The following is a 24,544-nucleotide window of genomic DNA, read 5'->3' as shown; positions in this document are numbered from 1 at the left end:
GCAGCCTTCTCTTTCCTGAGTGCGCTCACAACAGTGTGTGACATTCACTCGGTTCTAATGAAGCTACTTCTGTGATACAGCATATAAAACATGTAATACTGGATGTTTGTGAATGCAGCATCATCACTGAGTCCAAGTCACAGCCAGGTTTATTTGTGCACATGATTTGGAGTGTGTTTGGCAGTTGTTCACCCACACTCCAGACAGGACAGCGCATTTTATTTTTTTCTGAAGCAATCCTTCATATACATGTAACCATAATTATTAACCATATTATAATTATTAAGAATAAACAGAGGCTTCTCTTTCAATTGCAGCCTATCACAGTGAAAATGTCAGCCCAGAAGTCCTGAGGAGTGGCTCTGGGTTCATATCAGCTCCATCTTGCCCATGGGGAATGGCTCAGGAAGAAGCTTACCTGCTCAAAAACACTTAATTTTCTAGATTAAAAGGGTTTAAATGCACTTTGTCAAACTCCAAGAAGCCCAGAACGCAGGCACCCAGGGAAAGGAAGACACCTGCAAAGACAAGCCAGTGCAGCAGTCCTGTCCTCTGTGTGGGACCAGCTTCCAGTCCTGGACCTTTGAGAACAGAGTTATCCCAATCCCCAGAGCTGTCTCTGTGTTCATGACGGAGGTTTCTGTCCCACCACTGTTGGTGGCTGTAGCCTGCTCTGTGGTTGTGTATCAGCCTTTCATCATCATGCTTCTGACCGTCACACCCCGGGACGGAGTGTTTCCTCCTTTGCAGGCGGGTTCCTCGTTCCTGCCTCGCTGAGGTCACAGTGAGGTCGTCTCTTTTCCTGAAGGTCTGTTTGGATTTAGTTTTCTATCAAAGAGATTCAAGTGTTTGCTGTTTTAGAGCTGACAATAACGTGAACATGTGAATAACTACAAATAAACTTGTGAACGATTGATTTCCAACTGAACACTTTAGTGTTTCTTTTCAACCTTCTTCAGAACTTGAGTCACAGCAGGAATCGTAATGTTTCAGACATTTACAAAGACTTAACTACAATCAAACACTTGTTTTTTTACATTCATCAATAACATTCAAACTGATTTTTTTCAAATGTCAGTTATAAATAAAGAACGTGGCTGCTCTTACACGTTTGCCTCACACCTGTTTAGACTGAGTTCTGGGGGCTATCGGAGGGCCTCTGAGGTAACATTCAGGGATGGGTCTGGGTCTTGTCTTATCTTCATCCTCATCTTCACTATCATCTTCACTATCTTCTTGATAAGTCTGTACAGGATCAGGTCTTGGTCGCTGTGATCTTCTGGGAGCAGGAAAAGCTTTTTCCTTCTGTGAGCAAGTAGAAAAAAGTTTACTGTTGATTTCAGAATATTTTTAACAATGTTATTCAGTGTAAGTGAAGTTATATGATGAACGTGTGTTTACACCCTGACTGTGGCCTGATATCTTTAATGGCTGAAATGAAAATTGTGATGACTGGTGTTTTCATATAACAAGCGTGTCCCATAAGCCTTAACATGTCTCCACACTGGTGCATCCTAACATATTGTGAAAACATATGCATCTCTTCTTTTGAAGTTATTCATTGGGATGTGGACAGTGAGTGACAGGAAACTTGGGGGAGAGAGAGGGGATGAGGGGCAGCAGAGGGAGGTCTGTTTGGCTGGATTCAAACCCAGGCCACTGCAGTAAGGACTGAGCCTGAGTGGTAGGTGCTCTATCAGGTGAGTCACCAGGACTCCCCACTGAGCATCTAGTTATGATCACAGTCTGCCCGTCTTCTAATGGCTACTACTGGCAGTACGGTAAGACATGTCACCACAAACTGATCCACCGACATGACAGTGAGTTCAGTGAACTCCAGTGACCTCCACAGTCCACCAGATCTCAGATCATCTTTGGGATGTGGAAAGTGCAGGTGACAAATCTGCAGCAAGTGCTATTGTGTGGACATGGAGCAGGATCTCCAGGAAGTGTACAAACCCTGAAGAGTTGGGACTGTTCAGAGGACTTCATCAGGTAGAAAGGTCTACACTAATAAAATGGCCTCTGAGTGTATTTTGTTGTAAAATAGTCTGAACACACATACACTGAACTTTATTATGGGTTGTTTCAGATCTTACCTGCGCCTGAGGTTTAGTGAGGGGTGGGGCTCTAATGTATTGAGCGGGCACTGGTTTAGACTTGGCTCCCTCCTGAACTTCTTCATCCATCACTGTGGCTGTAGGCTTGGCTTTGGGGGCTCCTCTGGCTCGTCCTGCTTTCTGCTGATAAATACATGTGAGATTATTTATTGCTGGAACCAGTTTAAGAAAACACCCCTATCTGTTCTATACGCCCCTACTTTGTTACCAGGGTCTTTAAACCCCGTCATGAAATATCTTCTATAAAAAAAAAATAAAAAATAAAAAAATTAAAAAAATAGAGAGAACTTTCCCAGCTATTTTCATGATGTTAAAAAAAAAAAAAAAAACAATCTTAGAGCAGATTCTCTTAAATAAAACTTTGACTCCTCATAGCCATTATCAGATATAAAATAATTTATTTATACGACACTAGTGGCAAATGATTCAGTGAACATGCCCGTTGAATGGCCTTTATCTCGGCTGACATTTACTCTCCTCACTAAACCGCCTGTAAATGGCCACTTCTGTTTAACTAGGGATCAAACTGGCCAGCACTTTAGCATGGAAATTAAATGACACAAGGAGAGGAGAGGAAATCAGGAGCATAATTGGAGACATCCTGTGCTGCGTAAAGTGTGTGTCATCAACTTCTTCAAATTGGGCCATTGAGAGGGCGCTCCGTGGGCCCGAGGGGTCAAGAAGTGATTCTGGTGAATTTGAGGAGAATCGCGCTTCTCCTCCAGCTTTAGACCTGGACACCTCTGGGTGACATTGTCAGTGAGGGATGGGGGGGGATCAGGAGGAGGTTAACCCTCCCGCTTCACTGCTGTCACGTTTCCACACTCTCAGGTTAAGAGACTCAATGAAGGAAACAGAACTATTTGTAACCGACATTGAAGTTGTTGAATGTTCTCTGCATGCAAAAACATTGTTTTATGTTTTAAACAAACAGCCGGGATCAAATGGCTCAAACTATTCAGTGCTACTATTAACTTTCTGTAGCACAAGCACACACACACCGTAAAACACACTGTCCCTATAAAAGACTATATGCATTACACACTCGCACTTCCATACTGAATCTGTCATAACTGTGATGTTACTTTACAGTCTACTGTATGTGCACCATACTCAGAGTAACATTTCCACAGGATATAGAAATGTTAGTAAAACTCATTGTATCAGTGACAGTTGCATTTTAAAAACCCTGAAGGAATACTTCAGTTGACCAGCACGCAGTCAGCTGCTTCACCTCTTATCTGAGCAGGGACTTCACGAGACAACAGCAAAACTATGTTTTATTTGTTTTAACAGCTGGTTATTCCTGACAAATCAGAACTTTATACCTGCTTGTCAGGCACTAACTGTCGTCTTTGCACCAGTGCAGCAGAATCACTGGAAGATGAGTTTACGATACGAAGTAGTCCATTACAAGGAGGCGTCTGTTGGAAGGTTCACATGCCTCTTCAAAACTCCTGCACGTTGTCGTGACGGTGTGACGTCTCTTTCTCTATTTGAACCCACACCCAAATGACAAGTGAGCATTCAGTGTTTTCCGCAGGTCAGAAAAACACTATACATATACATACTGCCACATGAGCATCACAGCCATGTCTTCATTTTACAACCTGCTGTTGTTGGGGCTGCCGTACACACAGTGCAGAATGTTCTAATTTGACGTGATTCCTCACTTCAATTCCAGTTGAATTGACAAGAGCTGACGTTATCAAGTTGCAAATGACTAAAAATCTCAGCCACTGTTAAAAAAGAAAGATGTCATACATCTTTCACTCAAAATGTCTTCCATCTAGCCACTCTACCATTAAGGCCTAATTGATGGGGTGCTGTGGAGATGGCTGCACTATTGGCAAAGGACTTCTGCGGCTACGTCCGACTCTGTGATTTGAATTTTTTTTTTATTTATTTTACTGATAAAGAAATAAGACAACTTATAGAGTTGTTTGCAGCAATAGAGGATCATGAGTACTGTCAATATATTCCTGATTTCTTTGCTGCTTCTTCCTGGGTTGGTAGGTGCATATAACACCTACAGCAGCACTAGAGAGTGAAGGACGCTCTTCTAATAGCCCAACATACAGTTGTCTGATGGACATTGATCATATCGACCATAGTATTTTGAAAAGGCCCATTTGTCTTAGTCCAGTTGTTTTGAGCTCACCAAGTGAACTGTACTAACCAGGGAAATACACTTGGGTTTATTTTTAACCAATCTTTGATCTTTTCTGGAAAACACAGGAAGCTGTATCTGTTACATTTCTGTCAGGTGCAAAAACCTTTTGTTGGCATCAATCACAGAATAATTTAAGTAGTTACTGACACAATCTCATGTTTCAATACATATACATTATGTACTGCCACTGTTAGACTGACAGGATCTCACACCATACACTCATTCAGTTACAAGTTTAGACACAAGGTCTCAGCCCCCCTCACCTTTTCCCTGGTGTGAAGATCTGCCGCCCTGGTGGATGACTCTGCTGCAGATCCTTGAGGCGCGGAGAGGTCAAGTCCTCCCCTGCCACTACAGGCCAACAGCTTTTTGAGATGCTTGTAGTCTGGCTTCTCTTGGTAGCCCAAAGTTTTCACATAAAGGAGGAACGCAGCCACCTCGTCTACGGACAGGTACAGAGAGTAGTCAAACAGCATGTCAAAGATTTACAGCACGTTCAAATATTTCAACTCAAATATCTTGTAGAAGATTCTGGATAAATCCGGATCAGTCAAACCCTTTGGTATAATTTGTGATTCATTGCACAAGCATTATAGTTTGGTTTTACTAGCTGTGAGGCACTAGGTATGAAATCGTCTCTGGAAGTGTTGAGACATGCAGAAGCAAATTCAAGATGAACCTGAAGGTGTCACAGACCAGATGTGTATCAGCCTGGAAATGTATCTCCCCACAGAGAGCAGACTAGACATGTGCACAGCCATGGATCTATGTGTGGAAGTGGCGTACACAGTCAGCCTCCATACATCACACACTGACGACGTACGTATATGACACATACAAACACACACACACACACACACACACACACACACACACTTAGTTGATGCATAAACTGGCTCTTATCTGTGGCGGACAGCAAGCAGCTGGTCCCAGCCATACATCACACACACTGAGCCCTCTCACAGGTGTGACCTCTACTCATAAAGAGGAGATAACACACGACAGACTTTGAAAGGCATGTCAGTGGGACGGCTGTTTAACTGGAGCCTCAGCTGACTGGAAGACAGAGAGATTCATTCTGGGTGAAAAGTTTTGTTTCTGTGACCTTGGACACAATGAGGATCTGTTGTAGTCCAGACCAATATCATTGTCATTATCATCATCTCCACAGACTGCGCATTTTAAAGGCTCTCTTCACATCAGGCATGGTTAGGTTACTTGGATAAAACAGGCTCAAGTACAAGTGATTGAAATCCATGGAATTTTTACCAAAATCTGACATTGAAAAAAAACAACCTGTGGGAATCTGTGCACAGCCATGTGTTCACACAATGAAGAATATAGTATGTACTGAAACAAAGATACCTTTCTGCTAAACATCATCACCACCCTAACAAGTACAATGAAATGACAGAAGTGACAAGCTGAAATGGCTCCATATGATCAGTTGATTTTGTTTCCCTGCCATTACATGCAGTAATAACCTCAGGACAACCCTATGAAGATGGCAATATGCAAAGGTGCACAGTAATGGAGTACATTTACTTGAGTACTAGTCGATTTAAAAGACAAATATTGTACTTTTGACTCCACTATATTTCTATGAAGAACTCTTACTTTGAAGCATTGTTTAGTCAGTGAATTAATTTTTATTTTATTTTGAAAAATGTGATAGACCATACACTGTAGTCATTACAGGAGAAAAACCAATCACAGCCAGCTCCGCCACTGTCAGTCATGTGTGAACCTGTCAGTGTCCTAACCATGGAGATGTTAGATAAAGATCATCATTAGGTTCTGTAAATGTGGAACAATACAACAATGTGTTGACATAAAAAATGTACTTTTGAATACTTCAGTACTTTTAATTCAAGTACTCCAGTACTTTAACTCAAATTTAAAAAAAAAAAAAAAAAACTAAACAAATTTCACTTGTATTGGAGTCATATTTGACCAGAGGATCTATACTTTGAGTCAGGTAATGGAGCAGTGTACTTTGTCCACCTCTGGTCATTGCTCCTGTAAAACCACTCAGAAGTACAACTGAAAAACAGCGCATGAAATTATTCTTTATGTGAAGCATTGTGTTTTTTTCGACCAAATAGATAGGATAGAGGAAGTACTAAAAAATAATCTAATGAATATAAAAACAGAGAAAAAACAGAAAGTCAGAATAAATGCGATATCCTGATCAATTATTTGCAGTTATGATTTTAAAATCTGAATTATTTTATGGTGAGAAGTCTAAGAAATATTGACAGATTCCCAATAAGTCATCATTTTAAGATTCCAGGAAAACTTTTAACCCTGAGTTCACTGCCTCATTTTGTTTGGCAGGACAGAACAACAGCATTTAATCTCAGGTAGAATCAGTAAAGTGCACTAACACTCCAAAAAGAGCAGACTGCCACTTTACTACTCTGCCCTGAGAACTGAAATGTGATGTGTTGAAGACGCATTTCCTGCTTTTGTTAAAGGACCAAACAGTGAAAAAATCATCCCAGCTCCATGTGATTTCAAAACAAAAGTCCAGAGTCATTTCATCCATTCACACAGCAGAAGTTGTGGCCACAGTGTAACTTTCTACAAACCGCCTGTGACTTAGTTTGTTATCAAAAACTCTCTACACTTTGGAGCAATTGAACTTTGTCCATTTTCTTAATTTCAGTTGCCAGTTGTTGTGAGACAATGAGACAAGTAAGAAACTGAACATAATTCTCAAGGACACATCTGATCATTTTTCATGCTTTACATGTTTTCTTATGAATGAAAAACCATCTTGCTTATGCATACAGGAATATTGCTGTACAACAGCATTACCCATATGCTCTGTGCTTGTCAGCCCACAACCTGAATTAGTCTGAATTAGAAGATGCCCTGCGGCCCTGGCTTACCTGTGCTGGCTGTGCTCACTGACAGCTGCTGGACTGAGTCTGGCAGATTCTCCATCAGTCTGAGGGAGGAGTAAAGGAAGGTACGACAGTGAGGAAGTGGGAACATCAGCATTACGAGCGATGGAACTCAGAGGTGGATAGTAGAGTTAGAACAACACAGCAGGAGAACAAGCTGAATCCAAGCCCAGGCAAACTGTCCTACAGGATGTTCATACAAAATATACAGAGCAAAGTACTATTTCACAGCTTACACAGCAAGCACTGCAATGCAATTCAGTCTAACATTTAAAATAATATGCTTCACAAAGTGTTTTATTGCATAACTATATTAGATTGTATATATATTGGATATGATATCCAGCTGTGGATTTCATTTTATATTTATATATTTTATATTTCATGACATTATAAAATGTATTTAGACTGGAGGAAAACCTGAGACATACAGCAAGTATCTAGGAAGATAACAGAGAAATATAAAAACCTTGCAAGTGGCTACCACTAGCCACAAACATGAACTTCTCATTGCCATTAATTATTAATCACCTAAAAATATTTGACAATCATGGTCTACCAAAATGTGCATCCTTAAAAATATATAACAATGAACAAAAACAAGACAAGAAGTATGGAACATGCCGATGGAAATAACAATGGCAACTCCGATGCAGACGGTCTCACCTCCGAAGTATTCATCAGATACTGAAGCAGATGGTGGCTGAACAGAAAACTGCCTTAGCTCAGATTAAACTGTCAAACTCATCAAATGAGGAGAAACTTGCTGATATATGACCTTGCTTGGACAACAAACTACTGGTCTTGGATGACTCCAATAGTGATCTAGATATAAAGTCTTTCAGAAAATTGCAGGTAGAAGCTCATCTGTAAACAGTAATACTGGCACCATGTGCACACCCACACTATGTTAAAATCAATCTTCAAAAATGATTCAATTACACAGAAAACAGATTCATTTTCTCCAGTTAACAAAAGGGTCATGAAGTATACATATTTAATTCAGCTAATTGCTGACCAGGATGTTCCCTACTGCCCGTCATTACTCATGCTAGGGGATCCGTCCACTCTGACAGACAGATGGCTAATATGCTCGGCAGGAGATCGCTGGTGCAACAGTGAAAGTCAGTGCATGTCCCATTGCTTACAGATTGGCCTATCCTGGATAATAGAGTGGCTGCATATGATACCCTGTATCCATTACTTTGATGGTCAGATTAGACTAGTATTATATGAAATGGAGAACTTTTCCTTACTTTGTTGATGGATCTTAAAGGTATATCTATAGCAAAAGCTCTATCATTTCTATATCATGCACATGCACACACCTCCATATAGGGAGTGTGCAAAAATTAAATTCAATATTTAAAAAGTCAGTGTTCTTAGACAGATGGAACTGTAATGACGGTAGCCCGCTAATATGTGAAGACTCGCTATGTTAGTATCCTGCCCTCAGTGTGTGTCTGTACACAAATCGACAGGTAGCGAACAAGACTTAAAGAAATCCCAAAGGTGGAGTAAAGTTTATATTCTTTACTGTTGTCTGCAGCTCTTCAATTTACAACTTGTAAAACTGAAATAAACGGAAATATGGTATGTTACACTTTGATACAGATTAGCATGACTCAGCAATATAAAGAAGCTAACAAATGAGTAGCAGCAGTAAGCAGCAGATTAAACAGAACTTTTTAGCTGAGTGTAACACAGAGCTTAAAATACATAAACACAATGTTGTAGAATGTGATTCTTACATGAACAAATGATACTCACAAGCAATAAACTCCAAAGGATGGACACAGCTTCAACATACAACATTCAACATTGAAAACTCAAAGCAGACCTCATGGCAAAACTAGCACTTTCCGAAGAGAAGAGGAAAAAACTGGCTGACCTGGCTGCATCACATGACAAACTTAACCAATAGCCTTGAAGCTGGAGCTCAAAATGCCCACCAGAGGGAGAAACACAACATTTTGTATATAGAACATGACAGTTAGCATAAACAAACTAGTTTGCCTTTGTCAACATTGTGTGTGGCTTTCGCAGTTCACAAACAGCAACAGTAACATTTCAGGACATGAAGATGTTGACGACATGATGTTAATATAAAGTTAACAACTGAAACTCATTCAGCCTCAATTCTGTCTACAGACCAGGACGCCTCTCTTCAAGGTGTTTAGATAAGTTTCAGGTGTTTCCTGCTTTCATTTGAAATGCTCTGCTGTACTGTTTGTATACTGGCTTTTAGTTGTCTATAACCTCTATTCCAAGGGCACCTGCCTAGATGTTTCATCACAGGTTGTTACATCTCTGCTGCAGAAACAGTACAAGGGATTACCTACCTGGTCTTGGCCTCCTGGACCTGAGCTGGGTTCCTGAGAACACCGTCCCAAGGCAGAGACCGACACAACCAGTGAAGAAGACAAAAACCCAAAATCTGGAGGTCACTGCGTCTAGATGGGTCTAGAGTGAGACAGAAATTTGAGGTGGTCAAAAATTACAATAAAACAAATATTAAATTATCCATAATTCAATTTCAAGTTTCAGTTTGTGAAAGCTTTTACATTTGTTGGTAAAAAAAAAATAAAAAGTGCAAAAATCAGTAGTTGGATTATTGTGATCACAAAGAGTCCTTTTTAGCATTTTTAACATTAGATATTAGATTTTCTTTTAGAAGAACAGTCAAGGTTGGAAACAGGTACCATTTGCAGAATCATCAAGATAGAGCTGATGCAAGATTCACAAAGAAGAATAAATCTAAAATTCTGCAGCACAGGTGCTAATTCACCTCTTACACTGTATCACCTGTCATAGGAACACACTGTGTGTGTGAGTCAGAACAAGTCCCATATGTATATTAACAAAAAATCAAATGATAAGATAAATTAAATTTGAAATACAAGGTTTACTTCTGATCTTTATCAGCTGTAGTAAACTCAACATAAAGGTAGTAGTGGTTGGTATTGTAGCATGCTCACAATGACAATGTAACATGCTAATGTTTAGCAGGTACAATGGTTTTCATGTTCACACCATAATTAGCATAAAACACAAACACAATATTGCAGATGAAATTTTGACCTGATGATGGCTATACAAGCTCTTATCATTAAAGCTCTTATCCTGAGAGAGACATGAATGTCTGCACCAAATTTCTGCAATCTGATCCAGAAATGTTAACCTCATGGTGGCGCTAGAGGAAGTGAATGTCTGAATGTCTGTTCTGTATGTTCGAGACATTCCAGTCTGGACCATAGAGGTGGAACAATCGACAATTGATTGAAAAGCATTGCTAACCCTAGAACCATTGAACTCCACCTTTTTTTACACATCCAAGTCTGTCTACAGGTGTTGAGGAAGACTGCCACATATTTGAAACTAAAATTACCACCTCGCAGTTGTAAGCCTCCACTAGTCAGGTTCCAGTTTATATCCATGTCTGTCTAGTTTCATAATGTATGTAGTGACGACTTTGAAGGAATTTAATAAAAAGGTATTAAGTAAATGGTAAATGGACTGCACTTATATAGCACTCAAAGTGCTTTACACTTCAAGCCACATTCACCCATTCACATACATTAGTACAGCGCTTTCTTCATACACACACTCAAACACTGATGGAACAGCCATCAGAGGCAATTGAGGTTCAGTATCTTGGCCAACGACACTTCAACGCACTGGAGGAGCCGGGGATCGAACGACCAACCATCTGATTAGTGAACAACCTGTTCTACCTCCTGAGCCACAGTCGCCTAGTAAAATTTTGTTTTATTTGTGATGTAGTGTGAAATAAAACTGATTTGACTTTACTTTGTTAAGCTTTGTTCCTTGTAAAAATCTGGTTCTGATAGAGCAAAAACGTGTAGCCATGACAGTAGACAATACTTCAAAAATGGATGTTCCTGTGGGAAAGAAGCTACAAATTCTAAACCATGGATGCTTCACACCCATCTTTACCCCAGCATCACAGAAGATCTATACAATTACCAAAGTTTCAAGGTGGGCACCCAAGATTAGTGTCACCAGTTGTCACTGTTCATTTGATCAGGGGGACAGGTAGAACAACAGAATTTGATATTGGGGAAAGTATTTGAAGACATGAAAAATTGTATGTACGATACCTGTGTGATTTCCAGTGAATTAAGACTTCCTTAACAACAAGTCAAGAGTATGTTGTGTCTTACTGTGAGTGTGTGTGTGTGATTGCATGGGGCTACATTAGTGTGTGAGATCTATCAATACATGGGAACCAAGTCCATCTAGAGGGGTCGAGCCCGGGGAGTTTTAGCAGCTCAATACTGTAACGGCCGCCACACGTCTCCGGAGAAATTACCTATTGACTGGCTCCATCAGAGGGGAGAAATCTCCTCCCTGAGCCACAGCCAGCATTGATCCTCCCCAGCCAACCGTCTTGTCTAAAGAGGAAGCGTGGTCAATGGCACACAGGACCAGATTACATGGAGTGTGAGGGTGGTAATCTGATTACATGTGAACATGCATGCTTTGCTCATGCTTTTTCTTATCTATAGTTTTAATTTTTATAAACACTCTGATGTCTTTTCACAATTACACCTCATCTACAGCTAGGGTGATATATCACTCACTCCCCTCATGCAGGGTCACTTCATCTTTCTCAGCCGCTTTCTCCAGAGGCGCCACACCATACTGACTAAAGCTGTACCTAGAAACTCGTCTTGGTTTGAGCTCAGTTATGAAATCCTACTACAGCCAACAGAAACAAGTCGTGATGGCCTGCATGGTGTTGTCCAGTGTATATTGCCCTCCGTCACCTGTCTCTAGCTCCATCACAGTTCGTTTGTTGTGGTTTGGTCATTTTAAGACTCAGTTTGTAAAGTTTACAACCAGCCACAATGCTGCTCCTTCATTTAGTAACACAACAAAAAAAAAGGGTGGTCAATCGACTCACAAAATGCAAATCAGTGCATCACGTGTGATGCACTGATTTGACTCATGGACTTTTAGGGAACAGCCCAATTAACGACTGGATGTTGACAATCACTGTATATAAAGGGCCTTGAGAAGAGTGATGTTTGCTAATAAAACCCTACAGCAACTTTGAGGGTAATTTTCAAGAGATTTTTTTTGGACCTTAACATGCAACAGGTGAAGAGAGGTTGAGAAATGCTGGTTTAGTTGATACATTACATTCATTTTGGCAGACACAGGTAAATCAAGGTCTTTGCTGCCGTTACCTCTGTCTACTATCTATCTCTATTGCATGTCTGTCTGGTGCTCCTTCTAAAGGTTCCTACCTTTTTTTTTTTTTTTTAACCACGTTTAACGTTTTTAGCGACTTTACACTTTCTGTGTTTAAGGTCTAATGCCAGAATCAGATGACATAATATAACACGTTTTATCCTGAGCAGTGTGTCAAAGTGGAAGACAACTGATGTCTTCTCTCTCTCTAATATGATGATGAGATCATTAGAGCTCAGACCACTCTTCTGTGCACAAGTGTAGAGATCCATCTATCCATTAGCTATACCGCTTCGCCTTGAGAGTCGCTGGCAGCTTCAGCCAATCCCAGCTGACATAGGGCAAGAGGCGGTGTACACTTTGGACAGGTTGTCAGTCTATCACAGGGCTGACATGTAGAGACAAACAACAATTCAAACTCACATTCACACCGATGCCATTTATAGTTGCCAGTCAACCTAACCTGCAAGTCTTTGGACTGTGGGAGGAACGGGGAGAACATGCAAACTCCACACAGAGAGGTCCTAACCAGCCGGAAAAGTTTGAACACAGAACTTTAAAGGTCACAAAGCAAAAAGAGAATTATGTTTGATTTTATTTCAGTGGTGGACTAAGTACTCAGAAGTACTTCAATAAGTATTTAAGGAAAATACTATAAGTATTATACTTAAGAAGAAGTACTCAATTACAAGTATAAGTTCTGCATTCAAAATCCTCATTTCAATTTTAATTATCAGACGGAAAAGTACTACATCTTCTCAAAAATGGCCGCTGTGACTGATACAATATTAAATATGTATAGTAAATGCTTAGATTGTTAATACTGACGCATCAGTGTGTAAGCAGTATTTCACTGTTGTAGCAATTCAAGTAATTTAATTTAGTTCAAATACAGTCGGGGCCTCGTGAGCCACAAGATAAGTGTGAGGATTTGTGAGATGATTAGCAGAGGTGGAACGAAGAAAATAAAATCAGTTTCGAGCTTTTCTCTAATCTTTGTTCTAATTGTGTGAAATATAGAATAATTTAACATTGTTGGGCCCACCCAACAACTGTAATGCAAATATTAGGAATTGGGGGCAAAAAGTTTTGTACATTTCCTTCCTTCCTCTTAGGTTTTTTTATACACTAATTGAAAATGCTCATTAATTGACCTTAAATGCACGTTATGATTGCCTAATCTGACTCGTGTCCAGTGATTATTTCAAAAGACACATAGAGGGTGTAAATAAATAAAACTTGACTGAACATCTGGATGAGATGAGAGAGCAAAGCACAGATATTTCAGCAGTAAAACTGGTGTTGACTGACACCTTTAATTTAATTCAAATATGAAACGCTCATTGTCTGTTACACTTCATCTCAACAACTCTGACAACACAAGTTAGGTTTGTTTGCCTTCGCATTAAGTCAGCATTACTCTTTGGCTTCCTATTGTTGTAAATAATTACAGTACTCCATTGCTACTGAGAGCCTGTTGAAGGACAATAAAGATAAAAAATACATATGATACGGACATTGGAAAAGTACAGCAACTCCCTGAGCGCCCTAATAGATTAACAATTAAAAGATCAACAAGTATATTAAGCATTGCTGCCCTCCGTGCATGCTCTAGGCACATTATCACAACTCATATTAGTGTTTTGTGTGCCTGCTCTTCTGTATTTAACATGTTTTGCCCTCATATAAGTAATGGCAGAGAACAGTGAAGAGATATGCATGTGCAAACACATACACTTAAACAGCTCTCAAAGGAATCCTGGACATGCTTGAAACACACATGCACAGTACATAAATACAAAACACCCACATAAATACACACGGATTCTCTACATGCTTTAGACAAGGAGGTGAGGCAGCAACGATGTTGTTAATTACCTCCTATTGTTATTCAGATTCCCTAAAGCGTGCTGCAGTGTCACACTCTTAACCCTTTTGCTTCACAGTCTTGTCTTTGGGAGATGGTCTTCTGTCCGATGAACGCCCACCGAATGGCGATAATTACACCGTTTAGCTCTGTGTTCAAAGACCTGCCACTCGCGAGCTGTGTTTGCCAAACCTCACCATGGCAACCTGTCAACATCTTTGTGGGTACTGGTGCCATGAGGTCAGAGAGGGGCAGACAAGGGTCTGGTCCTCGGTCATTATCTCCACACCACAGTAGAAAATACTTTAACACAACATCCAGAGAGATATACTGTATATTTTAATGTTTTCTTCATTGCTGGAGGTTTGTTCGGTTCTTTGGGGAACTAGTACAATAAACTTATGTTTAAAACAATGATTATCATCATCTCTGTCAGGCTTCCAGCAAACTCGTGTTTCCAGTGAGAGCACTTGGTGGAAAGATGGATGCACACTTACAACATTTACATTATGCTGCTTCATGTAGAAATACATATCACCATTTTCTGCTGCTCCCTCCCTCCCACTTTCAAAATCATATTAAAATTAACATGAGTTCCATTTGATAATTGCTGACAGAACATTTTCCTCTCTTCTTTTATTTATTGATTACGTTGACAGGAAACACTGCCATGGCGATTAGGCAGTGTGAGCCATGCTGATGTACAGTGTCGGGGGGGGGGGGGGGGGGGGGTTTAGGGGTTGGCATGGTGCTCACAGAGGTAACCTGTGGCGAGGGCTGCGCTCTAACCAAACACCAAAGCCCTTAATTAATGGGAGATGAATACATGATGCAGGTTATGACTTCAGCTAATTAGGGAATTGTTAAATAGAGACAGGACGGTGCTGGGGAATTCAGCAGGGGCTGCAGATGGAGAATCGATGGTCAATGAAGAGAGAGAGCATGTAGGCAATTTGCCAGTTAATGTGTTCCCAATATCAGCTGAGGAAGGTGGAGGGTGGCAGGGCGGAGAGGCCATTTTACATGTATTGACAAACAAAGACGGCAAACCCAAAGGACAAAGCTTAGAGAAGGGTTAATATAAATGCTGTGAAAATAACAAAATGCTAGCGACTGTGAATACCTGTCATTCCTCCCACACTAAGTAGTAACATCAGCAGTCGAAATCAAGGGGGTACCTTTGCACTGTTAGTTGTGTGTATGTTTGGTGCCAGTGTTTTGTTCCACTAATGCATCAACCAGGGCTCACCAAGGAAACACAAAAGAGGAAATTTGTAGATAAAAAATACAAATTTTGGAAGTTAAACGCTCTACTGGGTTAACACAGACTGCTGAAGTTTCAGATTTGTTTTAGCTGAACCTTAGAATGCATTATTGCACAGAGCAAGCGCTATGGATTTTGCCCCCCATATCTTCCAGGGTGGTCACACTGTAAAGCAATCGTTTCATAGTCACTGGGGAGAGGAGGAATGTTTACAGTGACCAGTGACTCTTTCAACTTAAATATGGCTTGTGTGTATTGTTTTGAGACAAAAATTACAAAATCCAAGCCTCCCCTTTTTTGGCACGTACTGCAGGTAAATCACACTAACTCTCCCTCGAGGAATCTCTCCTTTGTCTTGGTTGGTTGTTCTGTTTTTTAATCAATGAGCTGCTCGTGTTTGAAACTGCTGATTCTTAATATTCACTGTTGTTTACATAATATGTTCTTACTATGATTCCTTTATAAACAAAATGTCAATGTTAAAACTTTTGCATGTGAGAAAAAAATCATTAATAACAATAATAAAAGGAACTGATTAACTTAGAATAACCCAAGTTTAAGTTAACTGCTGTTTCAAAGGTCAAGACTGATTCATGATGCTCAACTTCTAAGTCAAGATGGACAAGAATTCCTTAAAGTGCTAAAAAAATTGAAATTTTAACCTCAATAATATGAATTACAAACTGGCAAGCACATTATGCTAATGAAGATCAAGTTATATGGTTGAAAGCTATTTAATTGACCTTGAAGTTGTTTTCTTCTACTGTATCAACTGTCTGAAAACAGAGTTGCATTTTGAGTTGTTTGCAGCCTTAATGTTGCTACACTAGTGAGTATTTCAAACCAGTCTGTAGTGAGAGTTGAACATGTTTGGCTGCCACAGAGGAAATAAATTCATGACGAGTGAAAACAAGAGAAAATCTGTCAAACAGCCAAGAATTACGTCTTTCACAGATGCTGAGCTCAAACAGAGTGAAGTCAGAAAAATGTTAATGTCAGAAAATAAAATTATACAAGAGAAGTGAGAGAGAGAGAGAGAGAGAATTGACTGACTGCAGTAACTCAGTCAGCTGACTAGTGGCCACAGGTGAGTTGTTTACAGACATGCAACGGAACAAACATTTTGGTAAGCAGCCAAACGTTGTTACATTGTCAGATGGTTGTGGGAGGATGAGAAAATTGCAGTTCAAATCAATTCACTATAAGTCTTGTTGTACAGTGCGATCACTCACAAAAATGTGAAGGTTTACTTCAGGACATTGTGCTCACTTCGTCAGTGAGCATACATGTATTCTGTTACTCCCCAGCACTGCTCAAGGGGCTGGCTTTACCTGTGCATGCAGGGTGGCCATGACAGGGGGGTGAAGTGAGTGTGAGAAATGTAATATTGTCCATATCGTTGCCTTTTGCAATATTAATATTGCCTATGTTCACACCTAGATAGATATCATAAGGATATAATGTTCAGCTCAAACTTATTGTCTGTATAAAGAAAAAGAATGTCACATCTTTTCATGTCTTGCTCATCTTGAGTCCTGCTTTACTGAAACACATTCAACAGTATCTGACTTTAGCTGCAGGTGCTTGTCTTGGTAACACTTGAAATACTCTGAAATACTCATGAAAGTTGCCAATATGCTTAAAGGGATAGTTTGGGTTATTTCACATGGGGTTATGTAAGGCAGTTTTACACAGTCAGTGGTTTACCTGCGCTATATTAGGATAGACACGTTGTCAGTTTGGAGAAGTAGGCACAAGTACCAGAACAGAAGGTGAGAGTACCGCTGTGGACAGGATCGGCAGAAAGAACATGTTTTAGCCACTTAAAAGTTGCCCACTTTATTCTGCACACAAGGTCACCTATGCCATGCACTTTATTACACCGCAGATCAGCTGTTCAGTCAAAAAGACTTGTGTGTAGGAATACGGAAGTTCAACAGTTGAGAGAGTGTAGTCCCAAAGGAAAGGGCTGTTTGACGGTAAGATAAAGTTGTGAAAATTTTCAAAATATAACTTACACTTCAACTGATATTGGCCTTTTTCAGTGGCCATTTTTTAAAAATTTGTATCGTAAAAAAAAAATGTATTTTCTGCTGACCCCGTCCATGGCAGCATATCGCCCAGCTTCTGTGCCAGTATTTGTGTCTACTGCAGGTAATACACTGACTATAGGTAAGTACTTCACACAACCCCATGTCAAATAACCCCAACTATAACTTAAAACATTTCATCAATTGTCAGCCTGTATACTGACCCACCTCACAGCCAGGAGGAAAGCAGGACCTGACCCAGCAGGCATTGTCGTTTAGGGTGAAATTAAATGTAAAGGTAACCACAGTAACAACTTGTACTGGGTGGTATTTTCCACTGGACATATCTGTAAGAGGACAGTGTATTTTACCACAGAGAAGCAGTTATGCATCCGCTGCTCCAGTGTGGGGAGAATTCATTCAACAGCCTACGAAGCTTGCTGCACATTGTGACCGCTACAGCACATCTGTTGATCAACTAGACTGCACACAGTCAGGGCTTTTTCCTCTAGAGTTTATCTTTTTATAAAATGAAAGACTTACTAAGTCCTTTGTGGGCATCAAGGCTGGTGTACTCGATGGTTCCATTGTGGCCCTTCTTAGGGTCTTCCTTGTATTCTTTGTGGACTCCATCAGGACAGTATCTGTAGGACAGCCCGTAGTCTACTAGGTAGACCTAGAACATAACAGAGTGCACACACATCACTAAATACAAAGCCATTCAACCAATAAAAAACAAAAAACAAATCTATCCTTTCTTTTTAGAGGTGTAATCTTCATTAAAGCAGATAGCTAATAACTGACCATTTGCATTATCAAAATAATTTGCACACAGACGCATAGCCCTCAACTGTGCTACATAAAGTGTACAGTTTGTACAATAGAACAATCCTCACTAATGTGCACATGCATGATAGTTAGTGGAGATTTACAGTGGACCAACCTTTTTAGGGTCTCTGTGTCCCTGCATGAGGTTGGCAGCTTTAATGTCTGCATGGACATATTCGTTCTCATGAATATACTCCAGTACATCCACCTGGCACAGCAGCCAATGACAGAGCATGTAGACACAAAAATAAGAATAACAGAGGTCATTATCTGTTAAAGTAGCTTTTGACTTTGAATTTTTCTATCTGAACTGCGAGAGCTGCACCCAGCCTTTTTATACGATAATCAAGTCATAAAAAGAATTCCATGATTATGATCTGACCAGTTCTTGACCAAGCTGGAGCACAGTGGTCTTTTTCGGATGACCTTTCTTCCAGACTTTCTGAAGGTCACTGCCCAGTCGGTCCATGACCATAAAACGATAACTGAGTGGGAGAGGGAAAGGCCAGCAGTCAAAACCTTATTCCTGATATGCCTTGGGGTTTTTAGCCTGGGAGTACTAAAAAAACCAAATAAACCAAATTAGAAAATCTGAATCAGACACCTTGCAACCAAAAATTGCAGATTTTAAACAACCTTGTAATAAATATTATGGTGACTTTAATATGCTGATGGTTTATTTACCAAGTCTTGGGTAATGAAACAAAGGTTTAACAAAAGTTATAAGAGTTTAGCATTAACTAAGACAATTGGGAAAATATCTCCTATCAACAGAATGTGGAAAAATGTCCATGACGAAAAATTGAAAAGGGGAAACACATTTCATGTCTAAAAATATACTTTATACTGGAAGTTAACACTGGCATTTCAACACATTCTGAAGTCTTCCTTTCAAGGCAAAGACATAGTTCATGTGAAACTGAATGAGTCAATGGATAAGAAAGGTCTTTGGTTTAAATTCTGTCAAAAGAAACACTCAAAGACAAGCCACTGAAAAGTAGCCTTGAAAGTTTGCTCTTTGGCTCAGCTGTGGCTGGAAGGCAACTGCCTTTAAACGTTAAAGCAGATAAATCCACTCTGAAGGAGAACACAAGCAAACAACTCAGAACATTTTTTTCAGTTGCAAGATGGATACAGTTCACCACAGTACCCAGAATTTACCTAATGTACAACACAACAAACATAAATACTGATGCCCACTAGGTCAAGTGTAAAACACAGACAGCTTTGCCGTGTTATAAAAGCCCGGCAGGTAATTTACTTTACCTTCCAAATACTTTACACTGTGTGAAGTAGCTCTTATTTCTCTCATCTGTGATAAAACAATTTAGAAATAAAATGCTATGGTCAGAATAATATCCTTCATTTGAACAGTTCTGTCATCTTACGGTGCAACATATTATAAAAGGCTGGTTATATTTAGGCAAACCTACAGCAATACTGTGATATGCACAGAAAATACTGATGATGATTTTATACTCAGACATGTTACACAGTCATCATCTAACCATCTAATAACATGTTGTCCACCACATGCCGCCTTTGTCAATACCTGAGGCCATTACATTCAGCGAGTCCTGATCCCCAGTAGGTCGGGATGCCCAGGAAGTCCAGTTTCTTTCTTGTCAGCCATTTTTGTCCTGGAAATATTAGAAGAGGAATAAATATGTAATGTGCGGAAACAAATTACTATTTTTACACTCCTGGTGCTTTGGACCACCTAGCTGTACTAATGAATCTGTGGAGGTTGGCAGCTAGGAAAACTTGCTAGTACTTATTCCAACAATTTCAGATTCTTATGATTTCCTAACCCTGACCTGAACCCCAGTCCAACTGCTCTCTTTCTCACAGAGGAGTCTGAACAAAAGCCTCCAAACTCTATGAAAAGCAAATGTTTTGTCCAGAATTCAGATTTGTCCTTGTAAGTGTAATAATGCATGCATGCAAATATCAATCTTACAGTGTTGAGAGTACAAACACACAACTGCAAACACACATACACACAGAGGCCCCAGACAAAGCAGTGGGTCTGGCTCAGGGCTTGATGGCGACTGGCCTGACTGGCACTCAACCAGGCTGGCAGGTGGTCAGGGGCTCAGCGGAGGCCCGGGCATCATTACGTGTGAGTGGCTTCCTCTCTCTTGCTCCTCTCCAAAAGAAGGCACTGGAGAGCCCAGACAAGCATGGAGAGGGGGGCTAACTACCACTGAGGTGCATGTTTGCTTTGGCTTATTATTAATTACTGTGCGGCACGCAGCAAAGCCTCTGTCTGCGACCACTTCATCAGTCAAACACACTCGTGCTCCAGCGAGCTGCTGGGACGCTGGACAGGTGGTGTTACTCACTGTTCTCTGGTTTGGCTGCCCTTTGGTAGAACTTGAGCTCCGAGAACAGGGGACCATTCTCCTGGTATTCCTGCACATACAAGCAAACGGTATTAACTATTTCATTATTACTGGTAAAAGCTACACTAGGCTAATTGTCTGTGACTAAATCACAAAGTAGAGTTGTGATAAAGGTTAGTGTCCCACCCAACCCAGGAATGATGCTTATTCCTCTCGCCCAAATAAAAACTGCCTTTGCATGCGGTTCCTTTTTATAGCTCTCTTCCTGCTCTTTCTTCCTCTCTACCGAAAGAGCAATCTCAAAAATACCTGGATGGAACACAGCATCCAAACAAAGAGAATTTCCATTTCAATAAGTAAAATCTGTCTTCTCTCATTCCCTTGTTTATTCCACCCTACAACCAAGGGTGTTAATACTACAGGGGTAACTACTCTCATGTTGGTCTCTTAAATGTAATGTAAAGCTAAAAATAAAATGTAGAGCTACAGGAAGCAGCCACTTCATCTAGGCTAAAGGGTGGGAACAGGGGGAGACAGCTGGCCTGTCTCAGTCCAAAGTTTTAAAACCTTTAAATCTCATTATTAACACCTTTTACTTTTTTCTTTGATTCTTACAAAATGAGTAATATAAAAAAAAAAAGGGTAAAAGCTATCATTTGTGGTTTTACATAATCATATTTCCGAATATTTCCCGGCTGAAGCCAGTAATTTCCTAAAATCTAAGTCACCGTGAGGTAGTGGATACTCCTGCTCCTTCAACGTTCTTCTCTGTACATGTGTTCTTAAGGACTTGTGAAACGTCAGCATTCACAGCCCAAACACTGTTATAATTCAAAGTCTACATTTAACTGTACAGCATTTATCCACAAGTACAGTCTAAATACCCGAATATATTCTCATTCTGCCCATTTCCATTTTTTCCCTGAAAAAGTCTGCTTGTGGACCTTTTGTTTCAGTGTATTCGGTCACAGTGCAGTCAGGCACAGTTGTTTTGAAGTGTAATCACCAATGCAGAGCTGAGCTGCTGATTTTAAGAAGAACACGGCTGTTCCAATTGCGAATAGTCCTCCCCTCCTCTGGAATCTGGACTTCTGAGTTGAAATTATCTAGTTCAAACTCCCAAATACAGGAGTGCAAATTTGGCAAAGTCTGTACTGAGAAACGGCTACAGCCTTTGTAAAACTAAAATATGTCATTTTTACACTTTGGTTTTTGGTTGAATTCAGCTGAAATTTATAGTCCATTTTGAAAGCATCTTTGTGACATTGTTTAAAGCAAAAACGATTATTGTTTACAAGTAAACAATCAAAGAACAAAGAGATGTGGACTGTGGTCTGCACGCTGTTTTTGTGACCTTAGTTACTACGATAAACGGAGGAGATGCTGTCCTGACAGTTCTGCCAGTGCCTTCTCTAGTTCAGGCCCTTAAACAAGAAGGGGTATGTCAATTTACCAGTTTGATATTGAATACAGTTCAAAATCTGAACTAAAACCTGCATCTGCAGTCTTACTCTATTCACTCAGCAACCATTTTCCAATTTGCATGAAAGCTTCACATACTGAAGGCTATCCCAAACCAGTTAATGGGAATTGGAAGTGGAACAGCAGCAAGTAACTTTGCAATGCATGTGTGCCACCTCAGGATACTCTACTACCCCTAAACAGCAGTGCATGTGCAAGTTGTTGGAAAAATCATCAAACTGACTAAAGTTTAATTTTGCTAGACAGTCAAATATTATTTTTGGCCATCATTTGTTGCAACTTTCTCATATGCTTTCTCACAATGGCTCCAAACTAAATCACATGATGTTTGATGAAGTTATGGCAATGTCTCTTTTCTTCTTCCAGTAAGGGCGTCTTGAAGTATATACTATAATGTCAAAAAGCATTAAGGTGTCCCTAAAGATGGATAGGCTGTCTTTGTTCTGCACAAACGTACTCACCAGCTTTATAACAAAATCAGCGTCTTCTGCAACACGTCTGTCCACATCCCGGGAGGCTTGAAGACAACAGGAGACAGTGAGGAAAGATCAGACATAATGAGGACTAAAATGTTATGATACATTATGTTAAGTCTAAACTCTTGCATCGGATCAAATCCTTGGGATTTTCAAAACTTATCCAAGACCAGGGGAATTTTACAAAATGCTGTGCTGTGTAGCTGATTGGAAAACAAGGGTCCTCACACTTTAGCGGAGTAGAGAAGTCTTTCAGAGCACATGACATGTATTGGAATTCTTGTAGCAATCTGATTTGTTCAAACAGCTTTCACAACCAAGAGAAAAAGAGATCAATCAGAGGAATGTCTCCCTTGAAACAATGTAAGTATCTGGCAGAAAAGGAGTTATTCTACAAATCTGCATATACATACTTATGTGACAGAGTGTGGATGTAGCGGGTGCGTGCATTGTGTAGGTGTGTCATCAGACACAGTGTGCTCATTACAGTACCAAGATAGATCAGTCCAAAGCCACCTTCACCAATCTTTCTCCCCAGCCTCCAATTCTTTTTCTCAGTGTCTGTCAGTATGAATCCTTCTGGGAGCTCTTTCGGTAAGGCGTTCTTTCTTGGTGGTGCCATGGAAACTGAACAAGTTTCAGAAAAAATCTTCGATATGAACTTCGGAGATAAAATTGAAAGGAGATAATTATTATGATACAAACTATGAAAACAAAAGTGAAACAACACTATGAAATCTGGCCTGGCTTCCATGTGCCATTATACTGTCAGTTCCCCATTATACAAGTTAAAGAACAATGTCCATAAACTTAATTTACACTTTGGCATCATGGAAATTCTGGCTTAATACTTCCTGTTAGCAAACTAACAGTACCTACTGAAGCTTGAGCTGGTAGTTAATTTAAGGAATTACAGTCTGGTTCCTGAGCATTTTGAAAGACACTATTGCTTTTTAGTGAGTTCAAACCCATAACACTGTTGTAATCTTAAATGCTGATATTTCAACAAGTCGGAAAAGAACGACAGTTGACGACTGTTGACTGCAACGGTTAAATCAACTGAAAACCGTTGAACACAATAACGTTACCTGGCATACAACAATTAACGGTTGGGCTAAATATTTTTTCAAAACTAACGTCAAGTAGCACCTAACCGGCAGCTCACTTTGCTAGTAATAAGCATTTAAATATAACTCACACACTCAAACCGACCTCCGAGGGAGTCGTCAGTTGGGCTTTCTGAGCAGAAACGTGTCGGTAAGCTGTCGGAATAAATACTTTAAAGTAAATGTCTTCCTGAAATGTTTACTTGTTCTACAACCAGTTCCTCCATGGCTCGGTATGAAAGAGAAACAAAATCCAATCACTTCCTGGAAGTCGTCCCTCCCGCTACACCGGACAGCCAATGGGCTGCAAGAAAAAGTTTCTTAATAACCAATGGCCAATAGAGAGAAGGGAGAGGCGACCGTTTGCAGTAATAAGCACCCATACTGACAAATCAACATGCTGTTTGTGTAATTTATCGTTTTAGGACGTTATCCCCAGATTAGACAGAAAGTCTTGAGTGGTAGAACACTCTTATTTTACAGACTAGATAATCTATGAATAAGCAGCATTAACCCCACCTAGTAAGCACTGTTTAGATGATTATACGTCCGAATAAGATTAATGTTTTCATATGTGTTTTTAAACTTCTGTATTTTTTGCTTATGTTGATGTATCCCTAACTATTAAATGTATATACACAATTAAATAAATAAATAAAACATTATTTTCATATATACAGTATATTGTCTTTTTTAAGTTGTCACAGTGTATGAGAAGAGATGCCAT

The 24,544-nt window shown here is 40.0% G+C and overlaps 2 protein-coding genes across 11 annotated transcripts in view; one reads left to right on the top strand and one right to left on the bottom strand.

The window, feature by feature from the left end:
• The window catches only part of fancl (FA complementation group L), a 31,778-nt gene extending 31,326 nt beyond the window's left edge, over positions 1-452 (top strand). The window contains exon 14 of one of the 2 annotated variants that reach the window (XR_008829603.1): positions 318-391. Coding sequence is in view for 1 of the 2 variants with exons in the window: in XM_056395900.1 (XP_056251875.1) it covers positions 318-353 (36 nt within the window). In the remaining variant the exon portion in view is untranslated. Of the gene's footprint in view, positions 1-317 lie in introns of both variants that reach the window. The other variant, XM_056395900.1, reaches the window with a different exon arrangement.
• vrk2 (VRK serine/threonine kinase 2) lies at positions 132-24,079 on the bottom strand. 9 transcript variants are annotated; one of them, XM_056395891.1, is made up of 14 exons: positions 23,924-24,079; positions 23,204-23,372; positions 22,697-22,752; positions 20,754-20,823; positions 19,961-20,048; positions 18,791-18,893; positions 18,524-18,616; positions 18,124-18,256; positions 9,545-9,665; positions 7,188-7,246; positions 4,557-4,735; positions 2,100-2,243; positions 1,123-1,305; positions 132-828 (listed from the first exon to the last, which is right to left on the bottom strand). In XM_056395891.1, the coding sequence occupies exons 2-14, from the start codon at positions 23,331-23,333 to the stop codon at positions 433-435; spliced, it is 1,755 nt and encodes a 584-aa protein (XP_056251866.1). In that variant the 5' UTR covers positions 23,334-23,372; positions 23,924-24,079; the 3' UTR covers positions 132-432. The 9 variants fall into 9 exon arrangements, with proteins under 9 accessions (XP_056251866.1, XP_056251865.1, XP_056251869.1 ...); XM_056395890.1 differs by having other exon boundaries at positions 23,910-24,076; XM_056395894.1 differs by having other exon boundaries at positions 2,100-2,240; positions 23,910-24,076.
• Positions 24,080-24,544: the final 465 nt, after the last annotated feature.

The sequence above is a fragment of the Seriola aureovittata genome, chromosome 14 (assembly GCF_021018895.1).
Source record: "Seriola aureovittata isolate HTS-2021-v1 ecotype China chromosome 14, ASM2101889v1, whole genome shotgun sequence".
Taxonomy (NCBI): domain Eukaryota; kingdom Metazoa; phylum Chordata; class Actinopteri; order Carangiformes; family Carangidae; genus Seriola; species Seriola aureovittata.
This window is presented reverse-complemented; position numbering and strand designations above follow the sequence as displayed.

Excerpts from the sequence above, each read along its gene's own strand:
- vrk2 (XM_056395891.1), bottom strand. The coding sequence starts at position 23,333 with ATGGCACCACCAAGAAAGAACGCCTTACCGAAAGAGCTCCCAGAAGGA. Across the intron at positions 20,049-20,753 it reads GGCAGCCAAACCAGAGAACA|GACAAAAATGGCTGACAAGA; the intron begins GTGAGTAACACC and ends TAATATTTCCAG. Across the intron at positions 18,257-18,523 it reads GACACAGAGACCCTAAAAAG|GTCTACCTAGTAGACTACGG; the intron begins GTTGGTCCACTG and ends GTTATGTTCTAG.